Source organism: Python bivittatus, unplaced genomic scaffold (assembly GCF_059951505.1).
Source record: "Python bivittatus isolate LINGU-HERP-01145 unplaced genomic scaffold, Pbiv_v1 ctg000080_np1212, whole genome shotgun sequence".
Taxonomy (NCBI): domain Eukaryota; kingdom Metazoa; phylum Chordata; class Lepidosauria; order Squamata; family Pythonidae; genus Python; species Python bivittatus.
In genome coordinates this window covers 89098786-89126425 of record NW_028277035.1, presented here as the reverse complement: position 1 = coordinate 89126425, position 27640 = coordinate 89098786, and the positions used below count along the sequence as shown (strand labels likewise).

Here is a 27640-nt window from a genome sequence, read left to right as displayed (position 1 = left end):
AATCCAACGAGCAGGCCTCCTCCAAAATGGCAGTTCAGTTTTGCATTTTTAACTCAGGAACTTTTTCAGAGGCTCCTGTAATTTGTCCCAGTGCACTACTTCATTAATACAAACGGCCTCCCAGGGTATTTCTTGCAGAGTCCTTTCTAGTTTTCCTCTTCTGTTGTTTACATCACCAGAGCTTCTGTCTCGCAGATCCACCTGGTCACAGCGCTGCAAGATTCCAAGATGACTTTCTGGCCCTTCAGCATCCCACAGCTGTTTCCTTGAGCCACACCTGTGATCGGCAGCCTGTGGGGTCAGGGAGGAAGCCAAGGACCGTTGTCAAAGGAGGAGGAACGTCACTCTGCCCTGGATGAAAATGCTCCCTCTGATGAGGTTCCAAGTACATCCTATCTGTTTCAGCTTAAAAGCAGGCAGCCTTTCCAACTCAGTTAAAAGAGGGCAGAGCAGGGCAGGGGAGGGCAGGGCAGGGCAGGGCAAGGGGTTTTCTACAACCCCAAACAAGTCTGACCAACTTGGACCGCCTGGCGTGGCATTCTTTCCTCTTCTGCCCAGCTGCATTAATCCTGCTTTAAGTCTGGCTGCCACAAATGCCCTTTAAATATGAGATATTTTTATATGATTATATGAAAATACACATTCATATGACACACTAAGGGCACCTATCAGCCAATCACATTTGAGCTAGAATGTTGGGTGAATGCAGCCTGCGGGGGGTTACGACTTAGTGGACATCATGCAAACTCCGAAAATCTTGAATGGATTGGTAAGATTCATTATTATTATTATTATTATTATTATTATTATTATTATTATTACTGTGTTTTATTTAGTATTATGAGCCAACAAGAATCTTGTTGATTACAGCAGAAATAAATAAATAAGAAAATAAATAAATAAATAAATTAAATAAATAAATAAATCTGCTTGTGTAAAGCCATCATTCCATTAACCATGTGGAAGCATCTGAAGGAATATCCAGGATGTCTGAGCTGATATTTACCGACCAGAAAAGGGATTTTGGGTGGCTGGGAGACACTGTAATGAAGCATCTGCAGAATGTCCAAGTGCTACAGCAAGGGCACCTCCTTTTGGAAAGATATTTGTCTGCCTGTAAGCTGAAATAGATAGTATGCACTTGGAAAAGTGTGACATGAAGCTGGGGAATTCTGGGAGCTGAAGTCCATACACCTTAAGGTTGCCAAGTTTGAAAAACCCCGGTCCAGTGCGATAATCCCCCCTCCCCACTTCCCAAGACAAGGATGGGACCCTCCCGTTGACATCCAGGAGGGACTTCTCTTTCCTGCTCGGCCTTTGGAGCTTAAATGATTGGAGTTGCTGCTATTATATTTTACCAGCTGGATTTATTAACTTTTTTTATTGTAATTGCTTGTTTCGTGCTTTTTAAAAATTGTAACTATTTGATGGATTTGTTTTTAATTAGAAAGCCACTTGGAGTCAAATGCTGGGGGTGGCCTAGGAAACAGTATAAAATAAGATAAATACTCAAAAAGAATATGTGTAGTAAAGAATCATGGGATAGCTGCATAAATCGTATAATACACAGTTATGCAAGTGAGGGAGAGAAGTTAGGATTGCTGGGTGTGCTTGGGAAAAGCTTCTGCAGTCAGGAAGAAACGCTTCCCACCCCATTTCCATTCATTCATTCATTCATTCATTCATTCATTCACTCCCAACATTACTCGGAAGCATCCGAGCCACTGTTCCAGCTGCCTATAAGAATTGAGCCACACCCTGGCGTTTTCAAGGACGTGCCGACATCCAGAGGCAGCCTCACCCCCCCCCCAAGCCCTTAGCTTACAACAGCAAAGGCTAAAAGAGAGTGGGGAGGTGTCTGGAGGAGGAAAGCTGATAAGCAATCGTCATGCAGACAGGGAAGCGGAGGCAACGTCTGGAGATGGGCAGCTATTATGGGCAAGCGAGAGAACTATCCTTCAACTGTCCAGACTGGAAGCAACGGTGAGCAGCATATCCTGGTGGGAGCCCTGCCTGGAGCTTGGAGCTTTGCCGGGAGCTCAGTAGCACCTAGAAGAGGAATGACCACACCGAGACAGCGCCTCATCCCACCTGGTGCAAGAACTTTTGGTAGGAGGCAAGGTTGTACGTCATTTTACAGACTTTGAGACTTTTGCTCAGACTAAGTATCAAGTATTAAAGAACTGAGCATTAAAGACGTATTTACATGGCAACATCGCCGTGCAAGCCCTAGAAGGGTGGAGAGCAAGAGTCTGGGGTTGGGGGAGGTGTGGGCTGTCATAAAGCATTCTCCACAGATTTGCTATGCAGTGGTGCGTCCAGTCCTTGGAAAGCAAGCAACCCTCACAATGCATTAAGGATGAAAATAACTGGACTAGGCACAAAACACTGGAAAAAGAAAACAGATAGATTTCCCAGCTCAAATATTCATGAAATGCACGAGAATACTCACAATGTATCATTTAACGGGGAGTTGTCGATCCATGACCATTCACGGGTAGTGGAATTAACAGACAGTCCAATCCACAATAGCTGTGCCCCGTTGGAGATACGCTGTATGAAGTGCTGTCAAGAATACATTTAGAAGTGAGCACTCTCTGGAACGCATTTTTAGGTTATGGTTATGGAGTCCTCTGGCTTTGAACTGGAGGCTAAAGAGGTGGACCTGATGCTCTGTCAGCCCGGAGAACCAGCAGCTCATACACAACTGAGCTGATCCCGCTCCCAGAGACGACCAACAGCGCTAGATAGGCTGACTCAGGCAAGGAAGGGCCAGAACACCGCAGCAGCTCAGGAGAGGGGAGGGCCGGAGCTCCCCTAAATCAGCCACAGGAGAAAATCGGGCCATAAAAGAGCAACTCTCTCTTCCCTTATTGGAAGCCACTGTCCTGCTTCCCAGGTGTGTTCCTCTGGCAGCCTGCTCCAAGTCCCATTTGCTTCTTGCCCTGCTGGACAGTCGGAGCAGTCTGTGGAGCTCCAGCCTTAGACTTCTGGACTTCTTCTGACGACTCCCTCATCTCTATCTATGACTATCCCCTGCTAGGTAGAGAGCTGTAGAGATGGCCTTCGGGCAAATATTCAGGCCCTGTTAGATAAGCAAGAAGGGCAGAAGCCTTCCTCAAGCCCCAAGAAAGGAGGTAGTATTAGGAAGAGATTCAGGCTGCCTCCCCCCAACTCACCAGGGTATAAGAGGGAGAAGAGGAGGAACCCAATCAGACTTGCAAGATTCCGTTATCATACCCAATCTCAATCAAATGCACAGTGGCCCTCACTTACCAACCCCAATATGGACCGGCAACTCCATTGCTAAGTGGCACGGTCATTAAGCACAATGTCACCAACACGTCAGTTCCAGTTGCGGTCGTTGCATGAATTACTGCAGGTCATTAAGCTCAACATCATGTGACTACGACCTGTGACCTCCTGCTGGCTTCCCCATTGACTTTGCTTGTCAGAAGCCGGCTGGGAAGGTTGCAAATAGCAATCTCGTGACCACAAGATGCTGTGACCATTGTAAATGTGCACCAGTTGCCAAGCACCCGAATCACGATTATGTGACCACTAGGGCACTGCAATGGCTGCAACTTTGAGGACCAGTCATAGGTCTCGTTTTTCAGTGCCATCGTAAGTTCGAACAGTCACTGAACAAGTGGTCGGTAAGTGAGGACTACCTGTAGGTGTAATCTTCCTGTGGAGTTGGTTTCCTGATCTGATTCACCTTGAAGGTTGACAAGCCAGCAGTTTATGAACTGCTCAAGGTACAAGGAAAGAAAAAACCCTCTGAATTCACCAAAGCCTCAATTGCTCTGTCTAGATACTTCCCTTCTCACTGGGTGCTGCCCGAAGATGAAAAGCAAAACTTTTCAGAGCTGCCATTCTCTTGCTTTAAATCTGCATTGATTTATGTAGGACAAACATTTACATGCAAGATTGCTCGGATTTGAGAGTAAATTTTTCAGAACAGTTGGAATCACTTCTGGAGATTCACAGAATTAATTTTTCTTAGCAAAAGTAAGACAGAGGATATGAATTTTTCTAATGCAGAAATACACCGTTATTGACTACAAATTTCTACTAAATGAGGGAGGATATTGGCATTTACCAGTTCTGCTTGTTCTTTCAACATCGCAATTTTAGAATCTTTGGCTCTGCAGTCGTCCCTACTGTTATTCCAGGTTTGTTTTTCTGTTGAGATCCAATAGCAGTTGTTTTCATGAAGCAGCCAGTCTTTGGGGCATAGCTTCAAATTCCCTGAAAGGGGAAAAAGTGCTCCATATTCATTCATTCATTCATTCATTCATTCATTCATTCATTCATTCATTCATTTATTGGAATCAGGTATAAATGCTGCATATTACTAACACCAAATCACAGGCAGTCCTCACCAACTGTAACTGGGACCAGCAATTCCATCACTAAGTAACATGGTTGTAAAGTGAAAGTCACATGATTGCGCCTGCTTATGACATCAGTTCATAAGTTCTGGCTGCAGTTGTTAAGCAAATCACCATGGGTCATTAAGCGCAATGTTACGTGACTGCGACGTACAACATCCTTCTGGCTTCCCCATTGACTCTGCTTGTTGGAAGCCGGCTGGGAAGGCCGCAAATCGCGATCACATGACCATGGGATGCTGCAACCGTCATAAATGTGTGCCGGTTGCCAAGCAGCTGAATCACAATCACATGACTGCAGGGACCCTGCAATGGCCAGGGTCATAAGTCTTTGAGGACCAGTCATAAGTCTCCTTCTCCAGCACTGTCATAACTTTGAACGGTTGCTGAACAAGCAGTCAGTAAGCAAGGACTACCTGTACTCATAAGCAACATGGAATGAAATGTGGATGTTACATTACTGTTTTTAAGTTGAATGGATTTTTGTTTTTCAAATCTAAGCAACTTCATATTGGTTCATACAACAGATTAATTCCTAATTAGTCTTCATCCTTGACCTTCTTGTTTGGAAGAGCTGTGAAGACCTGGCTTTTCACCCAGGCCTTCATGAGGGACAGTGAGACCCCTCGCTTCATCCTGCATGCTATCTTTTATTGTTACATTTTATGTTTTATTGATTTTATTGTTTTCTGTTTTTGTTTGATTGCTGTGAGCCACCCAGAGTTGGACAACATACAAATTTAATACGTTTTTATGATTATGATTATTCTGTTGCAGACCCAAGAATGTGTTGTTTTGGAGGGGAGGGGAAATCTCACCAAAATCAGTAAAACTTATGAGTATGAATTACATTTGAAAATCATTTTGAGATATGCCGAACCCTTATCTAATAATTGGCGAGCATTTTATTTATCTGCTGTTGATGGGAAAGAGAAATCAAAGTAAGCAGAAACTATACAATAATGGAGAGGGATTAATAGAAGACATTGAGACAAAGCGGTCAAGGAGGAGGACTAATCAGCAAGCACTAGTCACGGCTTGGGTGGCTTATCTCCCTGAAAGTGAGAACAGTTTTAGAAGTTTACAAGAACCAATAAGATTATTTTGCTTTAAAAGCACTCTGTTTACAGTCAAGTGTCATCCGTATCCAATATCTGCAACTGTGCAAACAAGGCCATTGTATCCCAATTTAGGGATTTTAAAAGCAAACCTCACGTGGGTCACAGGTTAGCCACCAAATGCATTTAAAAGCTTACTGGTTTTAGAGAAGACGTTGAATCAAGGCATTTTCTCTGGGTTAAGAAAGTCAGGAAGGTGGAACCCCCCGCCCCATGGCTTTTTGTTATAAATCTTGACCCACGCCTCACGTCCTGCTGTGCTGCCTCACCATGGCTGGCGTGGGGGTGTTCCTGGGAGGGACGAGCGGAGGGCCCCGGGATGGACGCCCAGAGTCTGCATTCCCAGCAGGGTCACCCAAGGCGGGAAGGTCATCCCAGCTGCCCCGCTAAAGCAAACGGGCACCTATATTGCCCAGCAGCGAGACAGGAAGATGCCGAAGGCAGATGGTCACTTGAGCGACAGAGGCAAAGGCATCATTCATACTGCACGGGAGAAGGCCATCCTAAACCACTCCTGTATGTTTACCCAGAAAACCACATGGGCAGAAAATATAAAACAATTGACGATAATTCTATCTATGTGGTCACCAGGAGTCAAGGACAACCTCATGGCACGTAATCAAATCAAATCCTATCTTGAAACATTTTGTTTCAGGACAGTGGCGTTCATACAATATTAATTGGAGGTTATTGACGTGCTATTATTCTATTATTTCGTTAACTTAAGGTGTTGAAACTAGAGAAAAAAGGCAAAGAAAAGTTACAGTTTCGGATATCAAAATTACAAGCAGAGAATCCTTTGACTGGTTCATCAGAGTCGAGTGTAACAATGGAAAAGAATCACTGCAAACAGCATCAAAGTATTTGTTGTACAATGAAAGTTTCGATCTTAGTACTCTATACTTAGTATGAATGAAGCCTTTGTATTGTTACTTAGCATGATATGTATAATTGAATGTTAATAAAAGGAAAAAATAGAGAAACGGAGCAAACTCAACAAGAAGGAAAAAGGATCAAAAAGGGAGGTGGGGGGAAAAGAGCTATTACGTTTTTGACTTCCCCCTTTTTATACGTCTGGTAATTGACAATGTTTGGAGACGTTTAGGCCCCCTTAGAAACCAGATTGTGAGTTAATATATTTGCCATGCATGATGCGTTGTATATATGGGAACCATTCTCGCTTAAATTCTTGCGTCTATAGGAAACATATACTGTTAGTTTTGCCATTCCTGCGCGTTCTCCACGCTTAAGTCCCCAGTCAGATGGCCTGGACCTTGTTTACCTACAATGCATGTCTAAAGAGGCAGGGCAACAGTCATGGGGTTGCAGCCACCATCTTGACTTTTCTGACCCCCAGCCACCCCTGAGTTGAGTACGTCTTTCTCCTGAAAACCAGTAGCACTTTCGAGCTATTTTAGCTGGCGTGTGCTAGTGTTGCTATGCAAAAGCCGTGTGATGGAATGGACTTATGAAGGCCAGGCTCAGTGAGATAAGCGTGTTCTTAGCCCCCAGCAGGAGCATGGGAAGTTCAAGAAGATGAGGCTGGCACCTCCCTAAGGAATTCACGGTGTTGTGCCTGGCTGGCTTGGGAATTGAGGCTCAGTCTGGGGAGATTTCTGTCTGGAGGTTGTAGCTAATAAACACAACAGAACTGTATTCGCATTGTCTCTTGGAGTTCTTTGGGCTGAACCTGACAAGTCGTGACCATACCTGTGGAATTGTCACAATGGGGCTTACACAGAAATCGCTGCAGCATTTTCCACTTATCCAGGCCATCCTTCTCCTCGTTCTCTTTGCTGACGGTTTCGGCTGCAGAGATCTTGCCCTGAGCATCTGGAGTCCTCTGGAGCTGCAAAACTTTCGGGAAAGATTTCTAATTAGCTGATGAGCAAAAGGAGGCAGAGGTGTTTTAAAAAACACATTCAGAAAGCTCCAATCTGGCACTTCAAATACAAGTACAAAAAGGCTCCTTTTGCGCTATTCCTGTTCTCTGGCAGTCTTTTTTGCCCCTCCTCTTATAAACTCTGCGGGTCTTTTCTGTTCCATTGTTTTGCTCTGGGTAGTTTCCCATATTTTCAGACCTGATCTGTGATTTCAGAGTCCAGGTAGTCCTCGTTTAGCGACCACAACTGGGACTGGCAATTCTGTCAGTAAGCGGAGCGGTTGCTAAATGGGAAATCACATGACTGTGACTGTGTTTTCCAGCTTGAAACTGACAAGACTAATCAATTGCACACCTTTGGCTTTTGTTTTCCTCCTACCCTCTCCCCCGCCCTTAGGAATGCTCCCCCAGCGCTAGGATTTATTTATTTATTTATTTATTTATTTATTTATTTATTAGTTTTATCTCCGCCCATCTCCCTCTAATTATTATTATTAACAAGATTATAATTAACAAGGAGGGAATTAATGTTTGCATTTACATTCATCGGAGGGGAAAGGATTACAAGAGGCACACAATGGGGAATACACCTCAAATGCAACATGCTGGCGACGGAGCCCCAAGCGCCTTACACAAACAGCCTGGTTTATTGTGTGCAGTGGCGATGCAGAAGACCATTGCTATTTCCAGGAGCTGAGGTGACATGCTTTGATCTCTCCTGCACATGCTATGAAAGTTCACTCTGAGTCATAATAATGTTTAGCTGGCTTGTTTTTCACTTTTACTTAGAAGTGGGTGGGGGGAGGAAGAAGAGAAGCCCTCAGGAGGGTTTAGGTTAAGCACTAGCTTATCTATAGAGTTCCCAGGCTCTTGACTCACGATGAGCAGGTGTGACATCTGGTCAAGCCGGGCTCCTTCAGCCTTTGACACCAGGGAAACAGAGTCATGAGATTGCAATGCCAGACTGATAAAAACCCTGGCACTGCCCCTTGAATCTTACAGGCTGGCACAGGCCTTGGGACCGGGCACTGTGTTATCTAAGCCATCTTGGGGCCTCTCCGCTAACGTCTTACGGTAGCTCCTGAAGTAGGGGAAGAGTTTTATCATCTTGCTTGGTATGCTATGTTTTTATACTATGCTTATGTGTTCCTGTTTAGTTCTATCTGCTAATTTTAATATTCCTGTTTAAATCTGTTTGCTAGAGTTGACAATAAAACTTAAAATCTCCTTCCTTACTGGTGTGTTCACGGTCTCTGGATCTAAAAGAACCAATTGCCTAGGCACCTGATCACACAAACACACGCACATGTTTATTACAGCCCTAAGGCCAGATACAATCAAAGTATATAATAACAACCATCTTACATTTATATATGTCTATAAAACAAAACAATTATTATTATTTAATCTAGTAATTAAAATAACAGTGCTAAAATATTTCAAAGTAAGATACTATGTTGTGGAATTTTAACTCTAAATAATGGTGGAGCATATTGTACAGAGGGTAGCACAAAACCGGGCAACTTGGGAGGATATTTCCGGGTCTTTGTCCGAAAGGAGTAGCATTAGATGGAAGTCACACTCCCTGCCAGGAAATCTCTTCACTATTGGGTATATATATATATCTGTCTAGAATCCTTATATAGGGAACAATATAATAGCATATGGCTTAGTGTTTCTACTGAGCCATCTCCACACGGACAAAGGTGCATGAGAATGCCCTTGAAACATCCAAAAAGGACCGCTGAGTGCAATGTGTCCATTCTAGCTAGGGTGAAAGCTTTGCGAAATTTCAGAATTGTAATAGATGTTAAATAAGAAGCTGGAATGAACCCTTATGGTAGAAACTGACAAATATTGGGGTGCAACACCTTACTTAAATTTGTTTGTAAACCTATATCCCAGATACATTGTTTAAGGGCAGCTCTAGCATTATCAAATCCTAATAAGCACAGAGTTTGCATAGAGAAGCCCAGCAATTGAATTCTATCTAAGGCTTGTTTTTGCCACGATGATTTGAAATGATCCCTAAATACTAACGGGGCTAAACCTATAGGAGGCAGTAGTAACTTTAGCCAGAAGGTAAGAAGAAGAAACCAAGCTCTGGCATCCAATGAAACTATACCTAATTCTACCCTTAAGATGGCATTTTTAACCTTTTTGGTGCCATCAAAATGGCTCTCATAAACTTATTTTGAATAGTTTCAATTGTACTGAGCTTTGCAAGGGAGCAAATCTGAGAGCCATAGAGGAGCTGAGGTATTACTTTAGCTTGAAAAACCTTGCATGCTGCAGGGATATAAAGGGCTTCTTTTGAGTGGTAGAATCTTATAATTGCTGATGAAGTGCGCTGTGCCACACTTGCTCGATAAAGGAAATGTGCATTCCAGAATAGAGAAGCATGGAATTGCCCTCCAAGGTATTTATAGGTGCGCACCTGTTCAGTTGGGGTCCCATTTATGGCTTTTATGATAATATTGGGCAAAAACTAAAAGTTTGGTTTTCTGATAATTTATTGAAAGCTCTTGATCTCTGCAGGATAAAGCTAGTGCCCTAAGTGCTCTTCTCACTCCCACTTGTGTGGTAGACATAATGACTACATCATCGGCATATAGTAGTGCTGGAATTGCACGGTCAGCCAAAATAGGTGGATGATGGGCTGAAGCAGCAAGCGCTTGAGTTATTGGATTTAGAGACAGATTGAAAAGTAATGAAGCGAATATGCAACCTTGTCTTACACCTCTGTAAGTTGGGACTGCTCTAGATAAGTGTCCCCAAGGGGTGCATCTAATTTTCAAGGAGGTATTTGAGTAAAGCGACTGAATAAGAACTAGGAGCCTTTTGTCAATTGTGGTACGTCTCAGCCTATCCCACAGTCTCTCCCTTGGTATTAGATCCAAAGCTGACTTAAAGTCAACAAAGGTTGTGAAAAGAGAGCCACAAGGGGGAGTAGAATATTTTTCTGCTAAATGGTGAAGAACTAAGCAATGATCTAGTGTTGAGCGTTCGTCTCTAAACCTAGCCTGTTCTTCAGCAATAATATTTTAATTTTGTATCCAATCCAATAACTTTAAATATAGAAATCTGGCATAGAGTTTATTTATTGCATTTAGTAAACTGATAGGCTTATAATTTGTGGGGTCAAGTCTATTTCCTTTATTTTTGTATATCAGTACTACAATAGCCTGATTCCAATCAGCTGGAAATTGTCCTGTATTGTTAATATGTGGAAATAAGGTAGCCAAAACTGGGGCCCACCAATCTATTTTCCTTTATTAATTCTGGGGGGATAAAGTCACCGCCAGATGCTTTACCTGGTTTTAGTTGGACAATAAAATTTTTAACCTCAGCTATGGATACCGGCGGCCAATCTGGGAGGTCATTACAAGGGGGAATCACATCTGAAATTTCAGCAGATTCCCTTTTAAAGATATTATTAAAATGATCCTCCCATTTATCTGCAGATATTTGTGTAATAGGGCCAAAATGTCTATCCGTAAGAAACTGATTTATTAAATGCCAGAACCAAGTGGGATTCTTGAGCTTTGCTGCTAAGATTAAGTTATTCCAATTCTCTTATAGCCTGCCATTTCTTTGTCTTCAGAAGGTCTTTATAATTTTTTTTTTAAGTCTTAAGTAACTTTAGAGCAACTGAAGAATTTTCCTGGAGAAAGGAGATTATTGCATTTAAGAGAGCCTTTTTAGCTTTAATGCAGTCATTATCATACCAAGATTTAGATCTTTTATGTGCATAAACATACTTTGGTGTTGTACGTTTTGTCAGGGGGGGCCTGAAGAGTAACAATAAGTGATTGATACAATGATATTACTTGTTCATATGAATCAGATGAACAAATGTGGATATGTATCTGACAGAGGGGCTCTGAGGTCAGAATTCCAATCATAATTTTAGCTAAATCTTGAGACCATTTATTTTGTAATTGTCCCTTCATTGTGATGTCAATGGGGCAGTGGGCCACTTCTAATGGTTCAAGGTTTGTTTTAGAATCAAAAAAGCAGATTAATGGAAAATGGCCACTATCAGGGCAAGTTCCAATATAAAAATAAGATATATGACATATAGAATTTTGGGAGATCATAATATAGTCCACCACACTGGCCCTGTTTGGGCACCAGAGTGTAAACTCCCCTTTGAGGTCACCCCTGACAGTGCCACTTAGTATAACTAAATTTAAACTATTCACCAATTGAGCCAAACGAAATCTTGCAACATTACATTTTTGATCTTTAGATTGTCTGGCTAGTAAATATCCCATGTCAGTTTTAGGGGGCATTTGCCAATTAAAATGAGTTTGTAAAGAGACATCAGATTGGCCCATGCATGCATTGAAATCGCCAGCTATTAATATGATGGAATCTGGATACTGACATGATCGCAAATTTATGTAAGTATCAAACTGATCCCAGAGATTATTTATTTCCCTTTGCCCACGAACTGGGGGCAAATATACATTGACAAGTAATACAGAATAAACTTTAAATCTGAGTAGGATTGAGCAAGAGTCCAGCATAAGTACTGGAGCATTGAGCTTAACAGAAATCATAGTACCCAGGCTGCCTAATGGTCTATCCTTTTTTGTACTGGGAATTGCATTTAAAGTGAAGGAAAGGTATCCAGGTATTAATAGATCCTCCCTACCCCATGTTTCTTGAAACAAAAGGATATCAAAAGAAGAAATATATTCCATAAATGAAACATCTAACATCTTTGCTTTCCAGCCTCAAACGTTCCAGGAGAGGATGGAAATGCCCCGCTTTATAGGGTAGAGTCATTTAGAGTCTGAAGATACTATCAGTGAGTTAGCCATACATACAGAGTTTTCCTTCTGGAATGGGTCCAAAGTTGAAGTTTCCTCTAATGCTGTCTGGTGTAGCACCACCTGAGTTTGGGGGACAGCTTCCGGTTGGGTGATTTTAGGACTTCCGGTAATAAAATCCAGGTCTGAATTTTGGGGAAGAGAACTAGTAGGTTTCAAAGGATGTAATAAGAAGCTATCATGTGGAGAAGGTCTAAGATCCAGAGAACATTGTTCAGCATCTGCCTGTGATATGGGAAACACTTCCTCCTTGACGGCAAGGGCTGATGCTCATGGAGGCTGGGAAAATTATTATTTGGGTGGCAATTTCCATCCATTTCATTGTCCATCGAAAAGTGGCAGGTTGTATCAGTATTTGAAGACACAAGATCAATAAGTGGTTCTGCCGTAGCAATGGTGAGCAGTAAAGTTTCCTTGAGGTTTTCTAGCTTATGTATTATGTTATCTTGTTCCTTCCTGGGCAGACCCCAAAAGCCTTAATAAGATCACCTTCATCTGAGTCTGGCATATCTTCATTTTGTGAGAGCGATTTGACTCCTACTGCCTTGCTTTTTCAAGGTTGTATGTGGGACGGAGGGCTTGGTGGCCTCCATTACAATTGTGGAGTGAGTATGCAGTCGAGATGAGTCATGACCAGATAAAGAGTTAATTTTAACATCGCGAAAAACCTGGTAGGAAAAATTTGAAATGATGCTAAATATGGTCTCATCTTTAATAGCATTAATGGAACGGTAGTCTGGTTAAAGGATAGCAAAATCCGTTTTCGGTTTTGAACAGTGGGAAGCCATTCGATGGCATGTAGGTCTATCTGACTGTAGTGACAATGCAGAAGTTGACCTAAAGAAGTTTGAATTGCTCTCCTAGAGTCCCAGCGTCCAATACTGAGACTATTCAGGGAGATACAGAGAGCAACCTGCTGTGTCTGAAGTAAGCGGTTTTGCTTGTGAGGGATTTCCTCTTTTGTATCCAGAGAGGCATTGGACTAGGACTAGGAGTAGGACTACCCCTCTTTACCTTATCAGTGAGTAAGGATTTACTAGTACAATCATTTAATTGTTGCATATGTTTGTCAGCTTTTTAACTTTATTGTCTCGTCCTTTATCAGAGTGCATGCCAGAGATGTCTTGCTTTATCGGAGTTTCTGCATTAGTTTTAATGGATGCGGCAGGTCCAGCTGCATACTTATAAATGAAAGTCTCAAAGTCTTTTTTCAGCAGATCTAGATTATTTTTTATAGTTGACAGTTGTTTAAATAGTGAAATAACAGTTTGAGCTGTAAGAAGACATTGCCTTGCCATCCACTCCATTGTATTTTCCCAGGGGAGCCTCTCCAAGTTTGGATTTTGTATCTTATTTTTAAACTTATTTTTATTTCCCTTAGGAGAACTAGCAAGTTGTACTGGAGACATACAGTCAGAGACCAAAAAGGAGTCCAGGTTTTCATTTAGCTCTTCCCTGACAGATAATGAAAGCTCTAACAGCTGTTGTTTTTCTAGTTCTGTTTGTAAGTCCCGTGATTCAAGGGCTGCAGATTTGTTGGAAGAGGAGGGAAGATTTGTTTTACTTACAGTTTCGTTTTGTGTGAAAAGTTCTTCTATCTTTGGTTGTTTAGCTCATTTTGAGGAGGAGCGAGAACCCGGGCTAATTCCATGTCTCTTCTTCCTTTTTCCCATGTTGGGCAGTCAGCTCAGACACTTTTACTCCACAATTGTCTCATTGTAGAAAATTGTAAATATATTTAAAATAATCTGATAATAAGAATCTAATTTAAAATCTACATTAACCTAATATACTTATTTGACTGGAGCTATCTAAAAGGGAAAAAAATGTAAAATATACTATTTAAAATAGTATAGAATTAAAAGGCAGGAGCATAGAAAAACGTGTGTTGCTGGGCTGGTGAGTGAGACTCCACCCAACCTCACCTGATCACTGCCTTGCCAATTGGCAATCCTTTGTGTGCCTTACACTCTTGTAATCCCTTCCTCTCCAATCCCTCCACTCTGCAAGGCTGGGAGGGGGGATGGGATGAAAAACAACTGCTAAGACACAGGCTAACACGTCCTGACTGCAATGGTGATCACACGACTGAGGAACACAGCAAAGGGTGTAAATGTGGGCATTGGTTGTAAAGTTATTTTTTCAGCACCATCATAACTTTGAATGGTTGCTGAACATGGCAGTTGGTAAGCAATGACTACCTGTATAGATATAACGAAATGCAACTGTAATAGCGAGCCACCCAGTGCAGAATCAGTCAGAAACAGCTACTCTGGTTCCCCTTTTGGATCTTTCTCTAAAAGGTTTATTGCCGTCCTGGCGTCCCCCTTGGTGTTCCCATTCTCTGGAATCCATCCTGCAAGCCTAAATTAAATGTCAGTGGACAAATTAGTGGCAACAGGGGTAGAGTCAAAGGCATGGACAATGGGGAGCCCAAGGGGGCCAAAATGGCAGGGGCAACCATGGGTCGAAGCCTCATCTCCTCCTATGAGTGTCGACATCAGACACTTGCATAAAGGGGCGGGGCTTTGATCTGCACGTCCCCTTGGTCCACCCCTGCTGTGGATGTAGGGACTAGAAGGTCTGAGGTTGGGAGCACATCACACCAGATATGGCTTTCCCGATGTTGCTGAGTTTCAGCTTTCTTTGTCTTAGAGCAAGTCCACATTGCAGCCTTAACTGCTTCTGTTCTAGCTGTTCCCAGATGCGCGTGAACCCAACTTTAAAAATTCAGGTCCAGATGGCAGTGGGTTGGCAGTGGGACAAGATGGATTGCTAGCTAGTCCCTGGGTGGGTGGATCCTTTCTCACTAGTCCCCGTGCCTTCCTTTGCTTTACCAAATGTTTGGATATTCAGGGGCCTTCACCTCCCTTTCCCGTGTTCCCTCCTTTAGCCCTAATGCAGACTTTTCTTCTGTCTCCTTCTGCTACCATCGCTGCTCTGATGCTACGAGGATCAAAGCAAAACCCGTTGCTCTTGCAGCCCTGTGTTCCATCGTCCCTCCACAGAAGCCTTCAGCAAGAAGGAGCTGATTGTTCAGCTGCGAAGAAGCAAAGTAAACTTAGCCTTCCCTTAAACTCTGTAGCTGCCTTCCAGTGTGGCTGTACTGCAACTTAAAGGTAGGGGAGGGAAGATTTGCAGTAGGCAGGAGAAGGGGAAGGAAGAGGAACGTGATTCTCCCAGCCGGGGAAGAACCTGAGAGGGTGCTCACCGGAAGATGTGAGGGTTGGGTGGAGTGGAGTTTCCAGTGGGGATCCTGGTGGAGCAAGGAAAGTTCATTGGCCTAATCAGCCATGGGTAGATCAACCATGAGGTAAGGGGGAGGGGGGAGGGGCAGAAGCTAGCAGCCCAGCAGCCCAGCACAGAGTGGTGGCACAGGGCAATGGCCAGGCGCTGTAGCCCACCGGAGTTGGGGCTGTCACTAGATCAGGAGGAAGCGTTACAAGTGTTGCCGAACAGCCCTTTTGAAGCTTAGCTTGACTAACTGCAAGCAGACAATGAAACAATTCAATAGCCGTGCAAAATTTATATCAAAGTTACAATACATTATCACTATTAAACTGATGAAGAATTAAATCACACAATTCAGAAACCAATTGTTTCCTTTCCTTTTGCTGTTTCTTGTTTCGTTTTTAGGCGAGCGCATTTATGGTGGGTGAGGAGTGGGTGAGGACAATGTCATCAGTTCCTGCTCTGAAGAAGCAGTGGGTACCCACTGTGGCAAGGGCAAGCAGAGGGTGGATCTGAACCTAGTCAATGCACCAGTTAGTGAGGATGCATGTGGTCCATCAGCTGAAGACCAGCTCTTGCTCACAGGCAGCTTTTCAAACAGTTGTGGTCGTATATTTTTTTAAAAAAAACCTTCGTTGAATGTTTTGCCTCTGCTTTCTGCTCAGTGCAGTCCCAGGATGAGTATTAAATTTCCCCTTTACAATGTTCACATCCGTTCTTAAGAGGTAAGGGGGGTGTCTACTCTCTAATTCCGTAGACCATTTCTTTTCCTGTGGCATTTTTAAAAGAAGTATCTAATAATGTTTGACTAACTGCAAGCAGACAATGAAACAATTCAATAGCCGTGCAAAATTTATATCAAAGTTACAGTACATTATCACTATTAAACCAATTCAGAAACCAATTGTTTCCTTTCCTTTTGCTGTTTCTTGTTTCGTTTTTAGTAGCAAAATGCAATTTTAAAAAAGCAATCAAAGAAATCCACAGCTTAACACATACAGCAGTGCTTCTCAACCTCGGCGACTTGAAGATGTGTGGACTTCAACTCCCAGAATTCCCCAGCCAGCATGACATAAAGGGTGAGGAAGGTGAAAGGCTGCTATTCGGGCAGTTTAATTTCCTCCCCATCTGAACAGGAAACAACAAAAGGGTCACAACTGCAGGGTCTTCTCTTCAGTGCTAGCTAAAGGCTTCTACCTATGAGCCCCTGACCACATGGGAACGAAGAAGCTGGCTGGGGAAGTCTGGGAGTTGAAGTCCATACGTCTTAAAGTTGCTGAGGTGGAGAAACACTGAATTAGACAAATGAGGGATTGTATTCTGGACACTACAACAGCTATAGTAATGAAGTAGTGTGCTATAATAATACATACAATGAAAGTTGTATTAGCAACCGGTTTTGCAAAGTTGGTAAGTATGAAGAAACACAGGTCTAATTACTGGCTCTGTGTGTGTGTGTCTCTATTAGCTTGATCTCCCACTCCAAGCAAACATCTTACTGCTACACCGAATCCCATGTATATTTTAATTTGCACAACCCTATAAAGACAAACTATAATCCTTCATCTCTTCAGGCCTGTCTTTCCCTCCAGCATTGTCCATAAACCAATTTGCGCTTCAGGATAATGGCTTCCTGGTCTTCACTTCATATATACTTCTGGGAAAATTCTCCATCACTGACTAGGAGGCCATTTGCAGATCAGAAATCTTATGCTTAGTGATTGGGCTGGACACGCACATACCTAACCAGTGTTTGACGAGAGCAAAAGACTCTTCCCATGGCAGATCCAGCAGATCCTGACGAATATCCGTGGAAGATTTTTAACTTTGGTTCTTAAGGTGTATGGCATGGTTATTACTACAACTGAAATATGGACCTTGTTTAGATTCTGCTGCTATGTTTTTTCAATATTTTCACTGGCTGGTAGAGATACCATATGTATATATTAGCAAATTCAGTGAGATTTTAGAACCTGAACTAGAGAGAAATATACCACGTTTAAAAAAAATAAATCAGTAATAAGAACTACAGTTAAATCTACACGGAGGAGTTAAATTTGATGGCCCCTTGGCAAACCTTCAGCACTGAGGATATACAGTGACTAATTAAAAACGATTTAGATCATTTTTTTTTTTTGGTCTCTTCAGTTCTATTTCAATATACAGTATTCAGATTTGTAAGGCTCATTTTATTATGCACCTCTCTCAGATCATAAGTTAAAATTACAGTTTCAATGAAACAGCAAGCCATGGGGATCTTGGTATTTTATTTGTATTTTTATTTTGGTTGAATGATGTTGATTTTATAAAACGGATTAATTTTGATACTTCACAATATTTTGAATTGGCCAGGTGCTTAATTTTTGAATAGGAAGCATACAAATGGTCTTATAATTGTATAAGCACCAAATAATAATAATAATAAGAAGAAGAATAAGAATAAGAATAAGAATAAGAATAATAAGAATAATAATAAGAATAATAAGAATAATAATAATAATAATAAGAAGAAGAAGAAGAAGAAGAAGAAGAAGAAGAAGAAGAAGAAGAAGAAGAAGAAGAAGAAGAAGAAGAAGAAATACATGAGACTAATATCAGTTTCTATAGAGAAATACAGTAATCAAAATATCAGCCAAATAATCTCTTACTGCACAGTTCTGAATTTGCTGTGACATTTATGCCAATGTATTGGGGAAATAGTGAAAGAGCTAGTTAGAATCTGAAGCAGAGAAAAGATGAAAAACATGTGACCACTTCTAAAGAGCAGGAAGTGAAATTATGTACAGTAGTTCCTTTGAAGACCTATATTTCAATTCTTTCAATTCTATTCAAATCTGTATAGTCAATAAGAGAATCTACCTCATGACGATATAGTGGAATTGAGCTGAGTTGACCTGACTAGACTTCAGTTTTTAAAATTTTCTTTTTAAAATTTTACTTAATTATTTATTTAAAATTAGAAAAAAATGCAAAATATAAACAGAACACCAAAATCCACTACAAAAAAATAAATAAATAAAGGAAACAACCTTTAAACTTAAAAAAAAAAATTGATCTCTCACAGTTAGGTCCAGGAGCCAGAAGGGGGGAATTGGTCTCAGATACTCAACGCTCCTTCCGTGAAGAGTCTTGTCTCCCTCCACCTCTCCCTCTGCTGATCACTCCCTTGATCTCCATCCATTCTTCTCTACCTTTCTCAGGCTCCTATCATGTCACACCATGAATGGACGGAATGGATGGAATGGAACATATTGACACTGTCGATGGTTCATTTAGAACACAAAGTTGGTCAGTGCGGCCTTCTCCACTGCCGGGCCAGCTGTTGGAATGCTTTTCCTCCTGCGGTCTGCAACCCCAACCCTGCTGCCCTTCAAGAAAGCCTTGAAGCCCTGGCTATTTCCCCAGGCTCTCGTTATGTTAATGGTTTTGGTTTTTTCTCCCCTGAGATGACTGTCTTCTATTTGTGGTTTTAAAGCCTTGCTTTCTCTGTCTCAGTCCTCGGGTGCTGCCCAAAGTCGCTGATGTGTGGCCACCCCTAGAAAGTTAAATTATAAATAAATGCAGACATAACTATGTATTTTTAAGTTAAATTTGTTAAAAATGACTCATGTGTATAGTTTGCTGTAGGAATTCATGTAAAGTATTAAGATTCAGGCAACTCACCCCAAATCCCCAGTGCTGTAAGGCCGCCCAGAAGAAGGAGGATCGTAGCACATCCACCTCCTAACAGGAAGCAATGACATCGAGGATGTTCCAGCAAGAAATCTGCAGCAACAAAGATAGGGAAAGAAGCACAAGGAAAATGAGGCCTATATATTCAACAGGAGAGATAAAGACTGGTCCCCCGGCCTTTTATCTCATGCTTCGATTTCCACAATTCCTTGCCGTTGGCCAACTGACGGGCACTGAATCCCAGTCTTCTGCAGAGGACTCAACTGCTTACCCCTGATGTCCGCTCTGGGATCATGTTCCACCCAGTGGCCAACCAGATGCTATTAAACAGCTCTTCAGCAGAACAAAAGCAGAATGGCAATTGTAGGGCTCTTCTCTAGTGACTGGTCTTCAAAGCCACAGGGCCTGTGATTCCACTATCTCAGGCAAGCATAAACTAACTGCAAACTGCCAAGAGTCTAGCAATAGTAGTGGGTATAAATTTCATAAATGAACATTTGAAATAAAAATATTAATATAGCCACCACGATCAGTAGCCACTGACAGGCTTCCGATTCACAATTTGGTCTAGATCTCTTTTGAAGTCATCTAAATTGGGAGCTGATGGTACCACTTGAAGGTAGGGCATTTAACTCAAGCAGGGAATTTCCACACCACTGAACAGATGTGCTCTCCACCCAGTAGATGGTAATTAATACAGGCAGTACAACTTTCCCTGTGTATGGTGCAAAATGTTCTGCAAGATGCATGGATTTTTTTTCCATTTGAATTTTTGGGGAATTATTTCTCTGCTTTGGTTTCACAACCTGTCTTACCTCTTCCCATGAATCAAGTTCCCTCTGGTATAAACTTGTTAAAACTGGTGCTGTCTCTTTAATTACCTAAGCTTCACCCATTTCACACCAATAATTTACAGTCTGCTCAGATCTGCACCGGAAAGTGTCCTGACTAACTAAGTTGTATTTCTCCATCTCTTGTTTTCCATTATGTAGTGGATCGGCTTCCAATTTTGTGCATACAATGGTGTTGGCAACAAACAAGACGTTTTCCCCCACAAAACTCTGCTAACCTCTCTTTTGTATTATTGCTTTTATACCAACCAATTCTTCTTCTGATTCTATTTTTCTCCATTTTTCCACCCTTTGCATTCCCATTTGTACAGCTACATCCTTGCAATTGGTCAGAGAATTTTCCTCCATTTCCCCTATACAGTAGTATGGAAATGGCAAACACATATATGTGTATTAAATATCCATCGATTCTGGATGCAACTCTATTGTTTACTGGGTTATAGACAAGCATGAACTTAGCAGTGTCCTTTTTGAGAATTACAGTACCGCTACTCTATTCCCTCACATGGACTCATGCCATGAATACTATATCACATGATTAACTGAATTAAAGTGGCCCATTCTAGTTCCCTCTACGTTTATATATTCCTAACATCAATCAATCAATCAACATATCCAGCTTCATTTCATTTGTCAGGTTCACGTTTTCTGTGTCATGGTTCTTAAATTCCATGTTTAGATTGTGTCCTTGTAAAGTGAGAAACTCCTCTTTCAGTTTGGGATTCTATCAGTGAGCAGAGTTCCTTGAGGTTTTCATCTGACTAGGTCATCACCTCCAGATCTACTCCAGATCAATAATTTGACATTATTCCCCAGTTACTAGAAGAGTGCCTTGTGAACTGGGTGTCTCATCATCTCTCATTCAAACTCACTCGCATATTGTATCCCTGTCCTTACACTGTTTTAGGCAACATACAGAAGTAGTTTTATCTATCTATCTATCTATCTATCTATCTATCTATCTATCTATCTATCTATCTATCTATCTATCGTCCATCTATATCTATCTATCTATCTATCTATCTATCTATCTATCTATCTATCTATCTATCGTCCATCTATATCTATCTATCTATCTATCTATCTATCTATCTATCTATCTATCTATCTATCTATCGTCCATCTATATCTATCTATCTATCTATCTATCTATCGTCCATCTATATCTATCTATCTATCTATCTATCTATCTATCTATCTATCTATCTATCTATCGTCCATCTATATCTATCTATCTATCTATCTATCTATCTATCTATCTATCTATCTATCTATCTATCTATCTATCTATCTATCTATCTATCTATCTATCTATCTATCTATCTATCTATCTATCTATCTATCTATCTATCTATCTATCTATCTATCTATCTATCTATCTATCTATCTATCTATCTATCTATCTATCTATCTATCTATCTATCTATCTATCTATCTATCTATCTATCTATCTATCTATCTATCTATCTATCTATCTATCTATCTATCTATCTATCTATCTATCTATCTATCTATCTATCTATCTATCTATCTATCTATCTATCTATCTATCTATCTATCTATCTATCTATCTATCTATCTATCTATCTATCTATCTATCTATCTATCTATCTATCTATCTATCTATCTATCTATCTATCTATCTATCTATCTATCTATCTATCTATCTATCTATCTATCTATCTATCTATCTATCTATCTATCTATCTATCTATCGTCCATCTATATCTATCTATCGTCCATCTATATCTATCTATCTATCTATCTATCTATCTATCTATCTATCTATCTATCTATCTATCTATCTATCTATCTATCTATCTATCTATCTATCTATCTATCTATCTATCTATCTATCTATCTATCTATCTATCTATCGTCCATCTATATCTATCTATCTATCTATCTATCTATCTATCTATCTATCTATCGTCCATCTATATCTATCTATCGTCCATCTATATCTATCTATCTATCTATCTATCTATCTATCTATCTATCTATCTATCTATCTATCTATCTATCGTCCATCTATCTATCTATCTATCTATCTATCTATCTATCTATCTATCTATCTATCTATCTATCTATCTATCTATCTATCTATCTATCTATCACACTTATATGCCACCCATCTCCCCCAGAGGAGTTTGCTGTTGCCTTCTGGGTTTCATAAGGAAATTCCCTTCTTTGAAGTAGGTGGACCTCCTTACATCTGAAAAATCTTCCCTGGCCTTCTCCCGTTGTGGATTACTCATAGTTTACTCTTCTCTTTTCACTTTACCAGCAAGGATCACTAGGGATCATTGGTGCTAATTCCTCAAGAGAGAAAGGAGACTAAGAGTGGGACAAATGACTTATACAAAAACTGAAATGTTACTCAAAGTCATTGCAGCTGAAAAATAACACTGGAGGAAAACCAGAAAGATCTTTTCATATGGAAAAATTGGAGAGTTTGGTTCTGGGACCAATTACAAATTCCTGAAATGGCCATGCACTCAGAGGCATGCTATTCCTACACGTTTCTACCCCATAATCTAGCACTCCATACCTAGTTCCAGTTGATGAACCTCAAATTCTAATTTAAAAAGTAAGTAGGCCCTAAAGCCTATTTTGCCTAGGCCGGCTATAACACATACACTAACAAAATATGCAATTGATGGAAAAATAATCTAGATTTAAAAGGAAATAATGCACCCAACTCAGCCTTGATATCCAGGGACAAATTTCTTCTTGCCCTTCATATATTTGAATCAGTCATATCAGGAGCTTATAGAAAATCCAACCACAGAATCTTTTGAAAGGAAAAAATGGAGGTGTAAGAAATTGAACTGGTGGCAAGTGTTTCACTATTTCTCATGAATAATATTTTCCTCTAAACAATGTATTTATATACAGATTTGTATCCCACCAGCCCTGGATTAATCATTAAGCAAATAAACACATGTTTAGGGCACCAAGGGGAGGGGTGCACCGCAGAGTTTTTTCCCCTGGCCATCTCGCTCTCCACTCTTCCACTTCCACACTCAACTTTAGTTTTCAATACATTTTTGTATTTTCATTTTTCCATTACAATATAACAAATTTATTAAAAATGCAATAAAAAGTGTTGAAAATCTGCATTTTTCTTTCCTTTTAAATAACTTTATTAGATTTTTAAGATAGAGTTAAAAACTAACAAGAACTAATAATTAAGATAGAAAGTAGAGGAGAGAAAAAGTAAAGAATGAAAAAGAAAACAAAGTCGAAAGTGCAGAAAGAAAAAGAACAGAAAAGAAAAGAAAAGAAAAAAGAAAAACAACTTCTGACTTTCTTTTACAACAGATATAAGAATACATTTGCTTTAAGTACTTCCTCTAAGTTTACAACATAACTTGCATTTCTAATTGTCAAATCCATATATTATGATTTCATTTTTTTCTGTTTCATGCAAAAAGTCCAAAAGGGGCTTCCAATCTGCATGAAAATGTGCATTTTTTCCTATTGCCCTAGTTATAAATAAATAATTTGCTTATAGTGTTAAATAATTTGCTTGTAGTGCTAAATGAATAAAATGTGAAAAAAGTTTAAATTTAATATAGTCGGGGGGTCCAGCCTGGGGATGGCCTGGAAGAAAACTGAATTTTTAATCTTATTTCACCTTCAGCATTTCTTAAGTCTTAATGTCTTGTCGGTTAAGTAATGGAAGGTCCAAGGGGCACCATTGTTGGGCCGTGTTTAGAGCATCAGTTGACTTTAATCCAGCCCTGTATCCCATCCTTACTCTGAAGAGCCAAAGATGGCTTAGACAGACGTTCCTTCATTTTAAATTTCACAGAAATCTGTGAAGGAGCCAAGGTGGAGAAGAAGTGAGTGGTCCAAGGTTGAGAGTGAAAAAAACAGCCCAAGGCTGAAAAGAGGATATGGTCTCAGGTTCTCTGTCTGGGTGTGGATCCAAAAAACCAAGCTACCTTCAGAACAGACACAGGGTCTCCATGCGGCCATTTTAAGCCCATCTGGGCCCTGCGCTGAAGGAAGGTTCAAAGGAGAGATAAGCTACTTTCATCAGCATTGTCTCATGGCAGCTGTCTGCAGCAGGAGACTCTTTGGTCTCTGAGACCTCTCTGCAGGATTATGAACTCTGGAAAACCAAGTTACAAAATCTTAAAGAGGGCTGTTGTGATCGTCCTCTCCAATTAATTGTTTCTTTTGCAGCTCAACTAAAGTACGCTAGCTAGGTTTCTGTTTTCTTCCATTTTGAAGAATTAAGCCCATTTGTATTATAAAATAAGGGATGGACCAGCCACAGAATGGTCTAGTTTAAACTGTGAAGTCCTTTTTCCACACTGCAAGCATAACTCTTGCCATATTATTTTCTATATTTAATTTGGCCTATTCTTTCCTATAAAAGGGTAATAAAGATTTGGATTCTTCATAAGCATTGTTCATACGTGCTTGCTGTTTTAGATGATCCTCCTATATCAAAAAAATCTTATTTTTTCTAGTCTTCTACAGCTTGATGACTTCAGATATTTTGGACTACAACTTGCGGGTTTATTGGGCAACAATGACTTTGTTGGCTGAATATGATGGGAATGGTAGTCCAAAACATCTGGTTAGGAAGGCTGGTTTATTCTGTTCTTGGTATCTTGTTATACTGATAATACTAAAGACAATGGAAATATTACTATGTTAACAGCGGTTTTTTTTTTTACTTACCACTTCAAAAAAAAAAACTGAGAACAATCTACCCCAGGTTAACCATACATCATAAATTTATAATTGATCATACATTCATACACACACACACATACCCACACAAACATGCACAAACACACAAATCTTGCAAAGATTAAAATAAAACCAAATATGTATATATTTTACAGATGAAAGCCCTGGAGACAAAGCATGGAAGCAAACTTGTTACTTTAAAATAAAGTGATTTATGCCATGAAACACTGTAGAAAGGAAGACAGACCTTCTTCGCTGATCGTTATTGAGTCATGGCAGTCATGAAGCATTCATAGAGACAACCATTCAATCGTGCAGGAAATGAGAAGCAGACTTGCCATGTGAAGCAGTGAAAAGACTAGTGTGTGTGAAAGGGGGGATCATACAATGGATTTGCATCAATACAGAAGCTAACTCGTAGATACCTGATCAAGTGGGAAATTGGCAATTATATTCATTATCTGATTGCCAGGATGGTTGCATTGAGATCACCAAAGCTATTGACTTATTAGCCTCCAATTACTATAAATAAGTCATAGTTTACCTTGCATCTGAGAGTGCTTGAGTCTTCTTTGTTTTCTCCTTGTCCGGTAATTAAAGTAAATGTTAGTATTTTCTTCCTTCATTATTACTACTATTACCAACTCTGCTTGGCATAAGTGTCAGCCCCAACTGCTGCTTTCTGGAGGTGGGCCTCAAGATCTCACAGGAAATGCTGTGAGACCAGTGATGAACACCTCTGCCTGCTTTCTTACCAACGCTGCTCACACTTTTGTTTATAAAAAAAAAATAAAAGAAATTTCTGTTTCAGGTTCAGGGCAGCAAATTCACTTATCAGAAAGGAGGAAGTGGAGGAGGAATTTCATTATCGGGCAATAGATCAAGGCAATTGATCCTTCCTCCTTTGACTTTGCCCTTCTCATGTCTCCCTCAAAGAACTTCACATTGCAAAGCCTACAGAAATCTCCCTTTTGGTTTATTAACTAACTGAATCAACATCACACCTAGCTATAATATGGCTGATTGGTTGTCTGAATGCAGCCAAATTCACATTTAAGTGGCCCTAAAGTCAAGTCCCACATAGCTGGCCAAGCAACTATTATACTGATTTCCATAAAGTCTCTTCAGTGCTTGTCTGGGGTACATACCTACAGAGTCTTGGAAATTACAGGAGGAATTTCCCACCTTTATTCATTCATTTATTTATTTATTTATCAAATTTATATGCCGCTCATCTCACTGACTCTAGGGGACTCACAAGTAAAAACTTAAAAACATTTGAAAAACTACAAAGCGCATTAAAAGATTACAGACAAAGTTAAAAGATGGAGACAGCATCCTCAAGGCGCCAGCCACCCCCAATGTTTGGAGCCCCCCCTTGGATCCCTAAGCTAGTTGACAGAGCCAGGTCTTAAGGCTCTTCTGAAAGGGCAGATGAGTGGGCCCAACCTCACCTTGGGGGACAAATATTCCATAGGGCAGGGGCGATGGCAGAAAAGGCTCTCCACCTAGACCCCGCCAGTCAAAATTCTCTAACCGACAGGGTCCACAACATGCCCTTCCTGCCAGACTGGGTGGGATGGGCGGATGTAACCAGGACAAGGAGGTTCCACAGGTAACCTGGCCCCTTGCCATGAAGAGCTTTAAAGCTCATAACCAACAGCTTGAATTGGACTCAGAAGCAAACTGGCACCCAATGCAGCTCACGCAGCAGAGTGCTACGCACGCAGCCCTAGGGGCACCCGAAACTGCCCGTGATGCTGCATTCTGTACCAGCTGCAGCTTCCGGATACTCTTCAAGGGTAGCCCCACATAGAGCACATTGCAAAAGTCCATGCGGGACATGACCAGGGCATGCGTGACTGAGAGAAGGGCTTCCCGATCCAGGAAAGGGTGCAACTGATGCACCCCACCAAGTTGAGCAAAGGCCCTCCTAGCCACGGCTGCCACTCGCTCCTCGAGCAGGAGCCGTGAGTCCAGGAAGACCCCCAGATTGCGCACTTGGTCTGTCTGGGGTAGAGCAACCCCATCCAGAACCAAAGATGGTAAAAACCCCAGATACGGGAGAGCCAGGAACCCACAACTACTCCACATTTATAGTGGGTTCATTAAGGCGGGGTGGCTTTGAATGATTTGAAATGCTTCTTCCCAGGTTTCAGGCCACCTGGGCTGGGTTGCTGTTTATGAGATAAGCTATCGATTGACTCACCCACTGCCATGTCTTGCTTGTTTAGGCCTGCTGTCCTATTCCTTTCCCTGCCTCCCCATATTTCTCCCATCCAATCCTGTGAGCAGAGAAATGTTGTCCCTCTTCCCTATCAATACTATCAATACTACTTAACCCCCTCTTTCCCAATCCCCCCCCCCATTTCTCTTGTCCAACCTCCATTTTTCTTTTTTCTTCCCACTCTCTCCTGCTAAGGCAGTGACCCTCACACTTTTACTTTATTTCTGCAGAAAAACTGGAAAAATAGGACTTCTTTTTTTAAGCATGACCTGTCCATCCTGTGGGGACCTGTGTAGAGGAATGCAAAGACAAAGGAGTGCAAGAATCATTAGCAGATAAAAGAGAAAGCAAATGACATCTCAGTCATGGTAATACATGTTAAAACAGAAGTATTACCCTACCAAGGACTTTGGATTTTTAAGCTGCAAAGCTATAAATATATTCGAGAATATCTATTATCCCTCAGTTTTAAACTGCACATTAACTAAATGCCAGACTCCACCAAGCCACATATAGTTGTTTAGGATTTTGTGAGGGGTTTTTTTTGTTTTAATCTTGTTCCATCAAAATATTTAATATTTGTAAGTGACATGTTGTCATTGCATTTTGAATAAGTTTCAGTAATTACACATTCTGCTGATTAAGGTACCCTTGAGTCAAGTTCTATTCCTGGTTTTCTTGGCAATGTTATGGAAATGTGCTTGCCTTCTTCCACAA

The 27640-nt window shown here is 40.8% G+C and overlaps 1 protein-coding gene across 1 annotated transcript; it reads right to left on the bottom strand.

Moving 5' to 3' along the window:
* Nucleotides 1-26: 26 nt before the first annotated feature.
* LOC112543185 (killer cell lectin-like receptor subfamily B member 1B allele C) lies at nucleotides 27-25322 on the bottom strand. Its single transcript, XM_088134630.1, has 6 exons — nucleotides 25241-25322; nucleotides 19127-19228; nucleotides 7223-7369; nucleotides 4103-4251; nucleotides 2453-2565; nucleotides 27-291 (listed from the first exon to the last, which is right to left on the bottom strand). The coding sequence occupies exons 1-6, from the start codon at nucleotides 25320-25322 to the stop codon at nucleotides 168-170; spliced, it is 717 nt and encodes a 238-aa protein (XP_087990756.1). The 3' UTR covers nucleotides 27-167.
* Between the last annotated feature and the right edge of the window lie 2318 nt (nucleotides 25323-27640).

What these genes read in the sequence shown, in the direction of transcription:
- LOC112543185 (XM_088134630.1), bottom strand. Translation starts at nt 25,322, where the DNA reads ATGAAGGAAGAAAATACTAACATTTACTTTAATTACCGGACAAGGAGA. An exon ending in CAAGCACTCTCAGATGCAAG is followed by an intron (nt 19,229 to 25,240) that starts GTAAACTATGAC and finishes TTGTTGCTGCAG; the next exon opens with ATTTCTTGCTGGAACATCCT. An exon ending in CCATTGTGACAATTCCACAG is followed by an intron (nt 4,252 to 7,222) that starts GTATGGTCACGA and finishes TTCCCCTTTCAG; the next exon opens with GGAATTTGAAGCTATGCCCC.